The sequence below is a fragment of the Amphiura filiformis genome, chromosome 5, assembly GCF_039555335.1.
Source record: "Amphiura filiformis chromosome 5, Afil_fr2py, whole genome shotgun sequence".
Lineage (NCBI taxonomy): Eukaryota > Metazoa > Echinodermata > Ophiuroidea > Amphilepidida > Amphiuridae > Amphiura > Amphiura filiformis.
In genome coordinates this window covers 69,431,004-69,444,269 of record NC_092632.1, presented here as the reverse complement: position 1 = coordinate 69,444,269, position 13,266 = coordinate 69,431,004, and the positions used below count along the sequence as shown (strand labels likewise).

Here is a 13,266-nt window from a genome sequence, read left to right as displayed (position 1 = left end):
AAATACATAAAAAATGCATCTTTCGGTAACTCGTGCTTTCACGCCATATTTAGTGCTATGAAAACGCAATGAAAGAAAAAAAATTAGTGGGGGATTATTTAAAATGTGTTGGATGTTTCTTGAAGACCATATTTCAGAGATATAAAATGTATCAAATTTAAAAGAAAAGTGCCCATGTTTAATAAAATAGGCCCACTTGGAAAATATCCAAGTTGAACAGGAGTTTTTCACTTAAAATACACTCTCCATAGAAACTTTTAAAAAAAAACCAAAATGTTAGAAAAATGCCGAAAAAAGTTTATAACTTGAACCTTACATCTGTTTGGAATAATATAAAAGTTAAAAGAAATATATATTGGCAATTTCATTTTTTTGAGTCATGTCCACTTTTGCTTGGAATTGCCCACGGAAACAGGACGGTTCGCACCCTTTCAATTTCGGACCCGTGCACTTTCGCCCCCTTTCAATTTCGCACCCGTGCACTTTCTCCCCCTTTTTAAACCGCGGTTAATGTGCTGCTGTTGATTGATGATGCACGATCGATCGCTTCAACTCCCGGCGGTACAGTGGGGTGTTGTATGTGTATAGTATTGGTTGACTTTTGAGTGTTGATTGTCTGTGTTTGCAGTACCGGTACTGGGTCCAGCGTGTACAAAAGCAAATAGTATGTTGATGGACTCTCCGGTTCGACTGAATTTAATAGGCCTTTATTATTACGATCTAAATGTGCTTCGACTAAAGATTGGTATTCATTATGTTTTTGATTTGTTATTTTGTTTTACTTAGGCCTATTTTATTTTATTTCATTTCTATTTTATTTTATTTTATTTTAAGCCTATTAATTATTTCATTGTATTATTATTATTATTATTATTATTATTATTATTATTATTATTATTATTATTATTATTATTATTATTATTATTATTATATTAATTATTATTATATTATTGTTATTAGAATTATGTTACCTTATTAGTAGTTTATAATAGGCTATATAATTTAGTATTCAATTATTTATGGCCTATAAAGTATAACATTTCTAGGGCCTAATATTGATATGGCCAAAAATATGATGGCTTATAATTTATAATTTTATCCCATCTTTATGTTGCCGAATTGATCTTCTTTGACATGACACTAATGGAAAAAAAAAATTTAGCAAATTTCTCAAAGACAAATGCGCACAAGCAAAACAAATGCCTGCAGCAGCTTTGCGATAATGCTGTGCCGACTTTCACCACCTTTCTTCACCGCGAGTATTAGCTGCCACTAGTATGCGAAAGCGCCGGGCGTGACATGGGTTCAATCAATGCAATTGTAGCCTACGGTGACTAGGCAGTAGCACGCATATATTCGTCCCAGAACACACCCGTACCGGATCGATTACTTGACAAGTCTCCGGGCCACGCTTGCCGCGTGATTGTATAAAGTGTGACTCCTTCAACCCATTATGTAATGAATGACTTACGCGAAAAGCGCCGGGTATGGTGTGGGTCCAATCAATGGTAGGGTACCGTAAACAGACACGCAAAAGTGCCATATGCCTCTTGATGTACGATCGTAAAATATTATTAATCAGGAAAGTTTTCTGTTCGTTTTAATGAGAAATGTAAATAATGAACCAAATGTTTTAACTTTTATGTCTTTTAATGAATGATGTACATATGTATTTTGTCTGTGTTCTTAATTAATTTAATATATATTTCTACAAGTGTTACGTAAATTGTATAAAACAAAGAAATGTAAATACTTTTAATGAATTTTGATATATTTGATGTATGATTTTTTGATGTTTATGCACATTTATGTTTTTAAAAAATTCTTACATAATAGGCTTATGTATAATTCTACAAATTGTTATGTACATGTATATTGTTTTTATGACACAGAGCCCCTGTAATAGCAGATTTATCTGAAAGGTAGCCCTGTATAAATATGGTTTTAATAAATAACATAAAGTAAATAAACAAATTTGTGGAAAAAATGCTATCCAATTCTGCATTGTAAATGATTGACATTTATGTGTTCATGATTCATTTTGTTTACTGGCCTGTCAATCACGGACTCATTATGACGATGCTTTATTAACACCACGGCACATCTTATATCTTAATCTGCTAAATATGCCGACAATTTTAAGGCGGGATGTTTGAACTCGAAGATGTCAATAATAATGTAATATAGCATCTATTTCTGAGATAATAAAGATCGTGTAAAGGAGATGCATTTCTTTCTTTCTTTTTCTTTTCTTTTTCCTTTTTTTTCGTTTTTATAGTGCCCTTTTCCTTTTTTTTTTTAAATCAAGAAAGCTGCTTTGTCTTTTGAACCCTGTTTTGTTTTTGGATGTTGCTGCACATAATAAACAGTTTTAAACAATCAATTTATTTCTATAAATTAGATTTGTTCAGTTCATCTTAATTTCTTTGGATAAAAAATCTTATTCCCAAAATTTCAGTTGATTCCGATTTTGCATTTAAATGCGAGTTATGCATGACTATGTGTATTACACTGCTCCATAGGCCACTGTTGTAATTTCGTTCTGGTACACCAGAACGTAATTCAAAATTGACGATATTTTTGCTAGACGAATTAAATCTGCAAGAATTATTTTTTGGACATAAACATTATGTAGCCAGAGGTTTCCAGTGGTATAAAAATCTCAATTTTTTTGAGAAAAGTGAGGGGATAATAATAATAATAATAATAATAATAATAATAATAATAATAATAATAATAACTTTATTTATACACGGTAAAACATGTTCAATACAATATTGATCTTCCACATGTCCGTGTTTATATTAAAACATTACTAAAATATAAAATATAAAAGTTTGTTAAAAGATAATTATAATGCAAAATGTACATAGACTAATACAATATTTCACTAAGAGACAAAAAATTTATAATAAATGAATATGATAAAAATAATCTGCATTCATCCTCATATCATTGTTATTCTTCTTCTTATTATTATTATTATCATATTATTATCATTATATTATATTATTAAATAAACTTTGTTTATATTATTAACATTGTTATTATTATTATCATATTATTATTATTATCATCATATTATATTATTAAATTAACTTTGTTTATATGTTTTGTGTTACTCCCCCATTGGACGTTGTGTCATACTTTCATTGTTTTTAATTTTATCCATTGCTTGTTGACACTTGTATCCTTTTGGATCCATCCTTTGGTCGTCAGTTGGAACAAATTTTCACTGTTTTTATACATATTATAATTAATAATTAAATATAAATTTATTATTACTAGCGGGATACCCGCGCTTCGCGCGGGTCCCCGCTAGATGAGTAAATAGGAGCGTTCACTATAACAGGAAGAATTACTGAACAGGTAGAATCATTGAAAAGGTACATTTTATTTATCTAAATCTGTCTCTTCTTACATTTTCTTTTTTAGTTTCTTCTGCTTAGCTTATGATTTTCCGTTTCCATGTTATTTGTTTATTTAACCCCGTTCTCATGGCTTTTGACTAACACACGCGTCGCGTCACGTCACGTCACGTCACGTCACGTCACGTCGCGTCACGTCGCGTCACGTCACGTCACGTTGATATCTTCATGAGCGAACGAACTTGCACCCGCTGGGCCTGTTGAAATCAAAACAAATCTTGCCGGGGGTCCACTCTTGCAGTAATGTTCATGTCAAATCCGACCCCATTTAATGGGTTCTCTGGGTTCAAAAATCCCACTCAATCAGGCCCAGGAAACTCCACAAATTACCCTCACGGAGGCTCCCAATACCGTCTAAAAAGAACCCCAAGTGCCCCATCTACTGCAAGAGTGGACCCCCGGCAAAGATTTGTTTTGATTTCAACAGGCCCAGCGGGTGCAAGTTCGTTCAGCTGTCGATATCAGCATGTGTGTATCATATGCAATAGAGCAGGCCATGGAAAACACGTGTGCAACAACGTGACCAAGTAAAACAAACACAGCTGTATGGAATTTTCCATTGAAAACTCTGAGGTCGTATTCTTGAAGACGGGTCAACCTTAGGCCTGGGAGGCTCTTTGGCCATGGTGGGGTGGGCTGGGTCATGTTATTGCGCGGTTGTGTTGTTCATTTTTCTGCCTCCGCAGGAGGTAGTATGCTTTGAAATTTACACCTAAAATGCCGCACATTGCGCGGCATGTAGGCCGATTGTACAAATTTATATTCTGACAAGTACTCTAATTTCCGCCCAATATCGAGAGCCCAATATATATCCCCACCTCTTTGCGCCATACATAAATTCGCCTATCGCCATTTCCGAATGTTCAAAAAGGTAATCACGCTTCCTCAGCATGTGCAATAAATTAGCATTAAAATTAATCTTATTCTAGAGGGCTTCTAGAAACGCTTAGCACGTGGCGCCAATGGCGTGGGTCTATCAAGTTAATGAATTATGCATTAGAATATTTTCAGGCTCATATGTTGTATAATTGAAGACCGAATTAAAAAGACTAGCTTGCGTATGCCGTCCTGTAAACCAGACCAAAAATGCCATACTGCGCAGGTCAGCAACCAATCACGGCGCGCCTTTGTCATGACGTCAGGCGCAAACTAGTCTTTTTTAATTCGGTCTTTAATTATAGGTTGTACCTCAGCGCTCATCAGCAGCCACACCACCTCAATGCCTTCGATTGTGATCAGCAGCTTTATCGTTGAAGACAAGTTGGTAACCCGTTATGCTGTGGCAATGGGAATACACCTCAAACAAGGTTTAATTTCATGATTACATGAAACCTGATTATAAATGCAAAAACTTTGGCTGGAGAAGTTGAAGCTGGCGTTCATGGCGACACTTTGGATGTGATAATTTGACATCATGGATTGTTTTGTGCAAAATTGGAGGTATTTTTGTGCCTCGGCGAGTCAGCAGGCCGACTGGCATGCATGCTAGGCTCGACTAGGCCACAATCATGATCCGATGCATTTGAACTGCAATGTATGGTATGATATCGCCTAGCCGCGCCTATGGCGGCTTCATTGCTGCCCGGCATTGCTGTTCAAATACATGTACTAAAGTATTGCAATTTTATTGCTTTGATATAATTCAGAATAATTCGTTTTAAAGTATTTGCTTCCCCAATTCCCATGCGTGGTTGTGTTTTATGTTCTACTGAGTACTGTTGCAATATTTTTGCATGCATACCCATGACCGTTTCAAGACTTTGACTGAGAAATTTGCTTTTTGTTTGTTAAGATAAAAATCAAAAATAAAATGCAAGAATCATCTTTCCCCACACAATACTTCTTACAAACAAGGTGTTGATATTGGCCCTTTCGATGCAAGACAAAGCACAAATGAAGGAAACAAAACAAAACAATGTTTTTTATTTTTATTCAATTACACATACAAAAGAGTAATGACCTATAAAAAGACCCCCTAAATATAATAATATTAATATTATTTTAGTCCTGAATACAAAATATAATAAACAAGCATTAAAAAAATCTGAAACGTTACAATCGTAATTTTCAGTCAAAAAATCCACGAGAAATGACTCTTGATAGGATCTGGAACTCTTCATATCTGAAAGTTTGAAGGTCTTATTTCATACATCAGAATTATCTGCAAGATTGCAAGATGGCTTTAGGTGACCGTGGCCCTATTGGCTAATGCACAAATTTAGATTTTCTTTCTATTTAAATAATATGTTAAAGCTTATGCCCTGTAGATTACATTCGGTTCTTGAGATATGGCCTGTCAAAATGGTGCGAACCCAAAACAAAAAATTGGCAACAACTTTCTTTTTTTTCTATATTTTTGACAAGTCCAGTTGCCAGATGATTTTCTAATTACATGTATGAATTATGCAAAGTAAAGATTTCAGATACAATTAAAAGAGCTATAGTAGGCCTACTGAGGCATGGTACATGGGTAGAACACACACTGTAGACCTACTACAAAATTACGGTTAGCGTTTTGGCAAATTTCAATTTGCATAATTAATTTGGGCCACTTATTAGAAAAGTTGATTAGGGCCCTAATTAATTATGCAAATGGAAATTTGCATGGAAAAACATTCATGGGTTTTATATCTTATTTTGTAGCCGATCTGAACATTCTACTTTGTACAATTCTTGCATATATAATTAGAAAATAAGGCCTACCTGACATCATTGCATATCAAAAATAAAAGAAATTTGTCGCCAACTTCTTGGTTTAGCGCCATTTTGACAGGCCATATATTTTGGTAACCGAATATCCGATTAAAATAAAATTTTCAGTCTTGTAATCAGGAGAGAATGGACTCACATATTTCAATCAGACAAAAATCTATATCCAATAGCGTTACCTTAAAGCTAGCATTATAAGTGTCTCCTTAACTAATAACAAAAGGTGCCCACTGGTAACCTCGAGGCATTGGCTTATTTAATGACATTTCTTGTTTCGTGGCGTCTGCGGGTTTTTCTATGGGGCGGGTGTGTCCTGGGACGGGTGTTAGCCCCTTTGCGAGAATACGGCCCGGGTATTTTCCACAGTTTAAAAATAGCCACGCGTATCCCATGCATTCATATCGGGTCTTTTCAATGGAAGTTCCTAGTGCATGTTCATGGTATGTGCTAGCGAAACATTGATTGGGGTGCAAACAAGGGTCATGTTGAGTTCTGGCTTGTTTTGGGTGATTGGATCGGGTTGTCAAAAAGGCAGTAAATACAGGTGGTTGTCAAGCATTCTCAATTGGCAAAAGAAATACAAACTAAGTGGCGAAGGGAAAAAGTTTCCGGAAAGTTTTTATCAAATAAAAATAAAATAGGAAAATAGGAGTTGAAAACAGAGAATTGAGGGACCCAACGGTACCCAGTTCGTTGGGCGGGTGTTATGTGGCCCACCTCGGGTGCATTCACCCAATGCCCCCAGTTTGATAGAGGTCAAGGTCAAATTGGATCTCAACCGTATGACTTGTTTGTAACTTTTAAGAAGATATCAACGTGACGTGACGTGACGCGACGTGACGTGGCGTGACGTGACGTGACGTGACGTGGCGTGACGCGACGCTGTGTTAGTCAAAAGCCGTTCTCATTATTTTCTAATTCTGTTCTCCCTTACATTTCCCTTTTAGCTTCTTTTTTACTATTTATTATTATTACAATTTTATCATTGAATTCTAATTATTTCATTATTTTGGGTAAGCCTGCTGCTAAAATATCTGGCCTGTAATATAGGCCTATACTGAGAAAAAAAAAATCGTTCCTCTATTTTGTTATAAAATATCCTTTCTTTCCTTCCTTCCCGGGTTTATCATGACTTAATAAGTGCATGCCCGACGGCCCAGCACTATAAACATACTACGCCGCACCGCCGGAGTTCAAGCAATCGATCGTGCATCAATCAACAGCAGCACAATACCCGTGGTTTAAAAGGGGGCGAAAGTGCACGGGTGCGAAATAGAAAGGGGGCGAAAGTGCACGGGTCCGAAATTGAAAGGGTGCGAACCGTCCAGCATTCTTGCCCACATGTACATACCGGTACCAGAACATTTTGTGATTCTTATTTCATCAAAATAATAACAAAAAACTGCCAGGAAAAACATTATATTAAAAAACACAATTTTCCTTTTTTTTCCTACCCGGTGATCTCACATCCGGGACACCGGGCATAAACGCTGTTTATGCCCGGCTCTCGACCAATTGCGCGCGATGTATAGCATGTGTATGAATTTAGTTATTATTGTGACTGTAGTTTTGCCCATGCATCCAACAAATCGGCAAACAATAATTGATTCTGTCCCGGTACACCAGTCTGACTGAGAGTATCTCACTCTGCAGATTACATGTACCGTAATTTCAGGTTTTTCAAATTTGTATTTTGATCAATCTTGCAATTGCATGCTTTTTGCTTGAGTTGTCAGTTGAAATAAATTTCAGCTGCACAGTGACAGTCGATCAGAAAAGTCTTGACAACTATGCAAGTTAATATAAATGTCATTATTATTAACTAGTACACTGTTTTTACGAACTAACTTCTTATATGGTTCAATATACGTTTAGTTTAAAGCTGAAAAACGAGAATCGAATACTTACCAGATACAGTGCCAATGGGAAACACAAGAGGAAAAGCCACAGATACAAGTGAAGAGTGTTGCAAAAGATGCTCTGATGTGGGTCAAAATACCATCCTCCAGTGATAGAACCCCATAAACCCTGTCGTACTACTTCTAAAGTATGTGACCCCATCGTATGTACACCATTCTAGGCGGAGAATTGGAGTTATACCACTGATATTTCCGCTCTGTTTCAATGTTCATTGCTAACCCATTTACGTTCGTCGTGTAACATAGTCGGCCATATTTTTACACAGGATACCATAGATCGCAATATCCTTGTTTGTCAAATACCCACAATGCATTGCTGAGGTCGAGACCGTGAGAACGTGGTTAATTGATTGACAGTAAACTTGACCCTAAGCTGAAAGCTCTGATGATACAGATGAACTTGACTCAGCTACATGTTAGGAGCTGTTAATAGGGTTTAGGATTGATTTCACCATAGATCATATGAAAAAGAAAAAATAGTCAAGAAATAAATTTTTTTTAAAGCAAAGAAGGGCCCGGGACTTTTTGAGAAGCTTTGAGAAGCACTTGCACTCCCAATCATTAGTTAGGCCTACTGTTCACAAACACAAACGCTTGTTAGACGTCGCGTGGGCCTGATGTAAAAAAAAAAAAAATCACATATTTTTCAGCCCCCCCTTGGACCAATAATTTTCAGGGTACCGCTTTTATAAAAAACATTTAAAGTGTTCAAAATATTACTTCAATAGGTCTCAAAAAACAAACAAAGGTCTCAAAAACAAACAAAATTCTCAAAAAGCAAACAAACGTCTCAAAAAACAAACAAAGGTCTCAAAAAACAAACAAAGGTCTCAAAAAACAAACAAACGTCTCAAAAAGCAAACAAACGTCTCAAAAAACAAACAACGGTATGTTAGGTCTCAAAAACAAACAAAGGTCTCAAAAAACAAACAAGCGAGACCTTTGTTTGTTTTTTGAGACGTTTATTTGTTTTTTGAGACGTTTGTTTGTTTTTTGAGACCTTTGTTTGTTTTTTGAGACCTTTGTTTGTTTTTTGAGACCTATTGAAGTAATATTTTGAACACTTTAAATGTTTTAAGGTCATAATAACCCTAATAGGGGTCATTTTGGGGTCATTTATTTCAAAATGCCCAAAGGTGCCACAGTGGCATCCAGCTGAATATGTACATGTAGGTCTCAGATTACCGCACTGCAAAAAAAAGTGTTCAACATTAGAACACCACCTGTGCAAAATTTGACACACTGTATTCAATTTCATAATGCTTGGTGTTCGTAACCATAATGCTTAGTGTTCGTAACATAACGTCAGAGGAAACTTTTAAACACATAGTGTTTGAAGTGTTCAGCATTAGAACACCACCTGTTCAAATGTTGACATACTGTATTCAATTTCAGAATGCTTAGTGTTCGTAACATAATGTCAGAGGAAACTTTTAACACATAGTGTTTGAAATGTTCAGCATTAGAACACCACCTGTTCAAATTCGACATATAGGCCTATTTGACATACTGCATTCAATTTTGTAATGCTTATTGTTCGTAACATAACGTCAGAGGAAACTTTTAAACACATAGTGTTTGATCATTCACTAAATGTTCATAAAATGAACACTGTATGTTTAATCTACAATTTTCACAACACTATTAATAGGCATATAGGCCTAGCATAAAATGCTCACCTGATTGTAAAACCATTTTTATAATTGGTTACTATTATTTATGGAGATCATCAGTTGTTCTCATTTTATTTTACACAGGCCTGCAGCTTGCACGGAATGAAAGAACGTCGAATATTGAAATTTAGGCCTATACCGTACACTCCAAATAACTCTGGGTGCACGCCCATAAAGGTGTTCACAACTTTTACACTGAATGAACATGTAATGTGTTCGTTTTGAACACTGTATGTATGTAGGCTATATTTACCACGTGCTGGGCCACGCATGCGTCGTTGCACCGTATAATAGAACAGACGATGTCATCGGAGTGAGAAACCGCGATTTGGACGGGGATTTGGAGGTGAGATTTTACCCACAAAATACCATTTTATTTAAAAACAAATATATCGAACGTGTTCTCCACATATCATAGAACAACGAGATTAAAAATGTAAATTCATCGTTTTTGTATTGCGTGGTTTTAGTGCATTAATGAATGCCCAGTAAGCTTATCAATCATGACCATGCAATAGTCACATGGTCAGACAGTGTGCAAATCTGCAATTTGATATAGGCCTAATGTGAATTATACTGTAGGCCTAAACCTCTGACGAGTGTGTCTTACAACTGGTCAGTATGCGGGTCGATTTCATGCCATGGCATGCCTGATGGAATAGATGTAATTGCGATGTTGCACTAGTCAAACATGCATAGGCCTAGCCCTAGGTTTGCTGTAATTTACTACTGAGTCTGTTGTTACAATTAAATTTCGGACAAAGGTGTACATTTATACATTGACCCATTGTACTTTGCTTTGAGTAGGCGTATTGCATCCCTTTTTGTAACACTTATTGAACATATGTAGGCCTAAGTGTCATATTTTCCAGACTTGAACACTAAGTGTATGACATTTGTGAACACAACTCAGTGTTCAAAGATTAGAACACAAGTGTTCTAAATGATTAGAACACAAGTGTTCTAAAGCTGAACACATTTGATTTTGAACATGTAAATGTGTTCTTAAAGTGTTACATGGCATTGAACATGTAAATGTGTTAGGATTTGGAACACTTTGTGTTCAAAGTTTTAACATTAGGTGTTCAAAACATGAACACACCATGTTCACAAAATGACGACAATATGTTAACATCAAGTGTTCAAAAGGTGAACACAAGTGTTCACAAATTATACTGTTGTGTTAAAGTCTGGAACACTTGGTGTTCACAATCAGTACACTTTTATATGTTCAATAAGTGTTACAATTTTTAGTGTTCTAATTCAGAACACTTTTTTTTGCAGTGCGGTATCAGATAATATAGAAAAAGTCAAAAAATATTGTGCGGAAGCTATGAGTCAAACCAAATTGCCCCGGCAAATTTCCTATTTCAGCACCACACGATGCATTGCATCTCTCTCTATATGTACAAGAGTGAAAAACTCACTCCCCAAAAGAGTGATTCACTTATAAAACCACCTAGTAAAAAGAGTGAAATGTGTGGGTTTTTTATTAACTTTAAAACCACTCTAAAAAGAGTGAAAACCACTATAACTATATAAGAGCTTATAAGAGTGAATTATTACTCTTTCAAGAAATTAAATGAAGGACAGCTCTAAAAACGTGTTCATGCATTTAACTCCGTGAACGAGTTGAAATCACTCTTTTAGAATGGTTTCAGTCTTTTAGAGTGGTTTAAATTAAGTATAAAAACCCCTTTTTTTAGTGGTTTTTATAAGTGAATCACTGTTTTTGGGAGTGAGTTTTTCACTCTTTTACATTACATATTTAATTAATTTTTGTTTTTCCCTATATTGTGCATTATGCTTTGGAAGCATTGGGATGGGTTTTTTCTTATTTTTATTTTTTGCTTGTTTTTGGGTTTTTTTTCATTTGTACTTTTATACCATGGCCGGGTTTGCTATGCCTACAGGGCACTAGTGGGCCCCGGCCCCCAACTCAACACAAAAGTTGACAACCATGAAAGTTACCAAATTGCGCAGAAAAGGGGTTATTTTTTTACCAGTAGCAAGGACCGCGAAATTAGCAAAATAGAGGGTATTTAATTTGCAATGTCCGTGAAATTTGACAGTGAAATCAGCAAAATAGGGGTATTTAATTTGCACTGTCCGTGAAATTTGGATAAAAGGGGCACTTGAGAAAACCCAGAAATTTTATGTCAATATTTAGTGTCATTGATATGGGGTGTTTGAAATTCTAATCATTGAAAAGGGGTGTTTGAAATTCTGGTCATTAAAAACTACAAAAAAGGGTTTGTTTTTGGTCAAATTTTGTCCTCGCTTTTGCATGAAAAAGGGGGTAAATTTGATGAAAAATCATTGCAAAGGGGGTCTTTGAAAGATTTGGTAACTCTCAAGGTTGTCAACTTTTGTGTTGAGTTTGGGGCCGGGTAGTGGGCCCGGGCCCAGGGGCCAGGATCTGAGGTGCAAAAGTTTGAGAGAAAAAAGAGGAAAAGAGAGAGAGAGAGAGAGGAAGTTTGAATAAATAATTTAGAGCGGAAAAAAGGAAGAAACAAAAGAGAGGTAGTTTGAATAAGTTGCCATGCGCTCCATCTTCTTTATGAACAGGGGGCCTATTATACAGATCTTTTTAGTGCAGTAGCTGCACCGCGTTTAGGGGCTGTGCATGATTTTCTTCGGAAAGGGGGGAGGGTCATGAATATACTGGGGATCATAGCATTTTTATACCAAAGGGGTTCATAATTTTCTAACACCAAAAATAGGGGGTTATAAAACTACTAAGGGCTGGCAACTCAAAATTCCTTTTGACTTACAACCAAAATGTGTGCCAGTTATAATACTAATATTTTCACACGCTAGTAACACGCACTTTCTTCACACTTACAATCAAAGTTCCGCCCATAGGTCCAAATAATTTGTCTTGAGCCTGTCTGGCGAAGGGGGTGGGCATAACAATTTTTAGCCTGCAATAGAGGGGTCATAAAACATAAAACTCCGGTCACCGACATAATTATTCATGACCCCCCTTCTAAAGATAATGACATCCGTTATGGAATTCACTTCCTGAGCATATCAAATCCTCCAAAAACGTCCGTGTCTTTAAAGGCTTAATGTACGATTTCCTTCAAATTTTAAATTTGTCATTATATACTCAAAATGCTGAAATAATACTAGTAATAATGATCGGGAATGGTTTCTGTCCATTTTGAGCTGAAATAACGAGGTAACGTGAAAGAACTTGCTTGTTATTTTGGCCGTTTAACACGCAGTTCTATGGGCGGAGATAAAGTCATAATTTCTTGAATTATGACTTTATGTCGAACTTTAACTCTGTTTACCTACAAACACAACAAATTTGGCTGATTCCATTTAGGTGCAAGTTGTGACATGTGTAAACATTACAAATATGCCAAAAAATCAGGTTTGAAAAAATTAACCAAATTCATATTATAAGATCGTACATTATGACTTTAAGAAGGCAAATACAGCCTGTCTCAAAAAAAATTGTGCAAGTGAAAAGCGCCCTCTCTGGCAATTAGAAAATACCATTGTGACATAATGCTTACATCATCGTCA

The 13,266-nt window shown here is 35.9% G+C and overlaps 1 protein-coding gene across 2 annotated transcripts in view; it reads right to left on the bottom strand.

Moving 5' to 3' along the window:
• The window catches only part of LOC140153632 (pecanex-like protein 1), a 77,473-nt gene extending 69,161 nt beyond the window's left edge, over positions 1–8,312 (bottom strand). For both annotated transcript variants that reach the window (XM_072176427.1, XM_072176428.1), the window contains exon 1: positions 8,046–8,312. In XM_072176427.1, the coding sequence (XP_072032528.1) occupies positions 8,046–8,198 (153 nt within the window). In that variant the 5' untranslated portion in view covers positions 8,199–8,312. The remainder of the gene's footprint in view (positions 1–8,045) is intronic.
• Between the last annotated feature and the right edge of the window lie 4,954 nt (positions 8,313–13,266).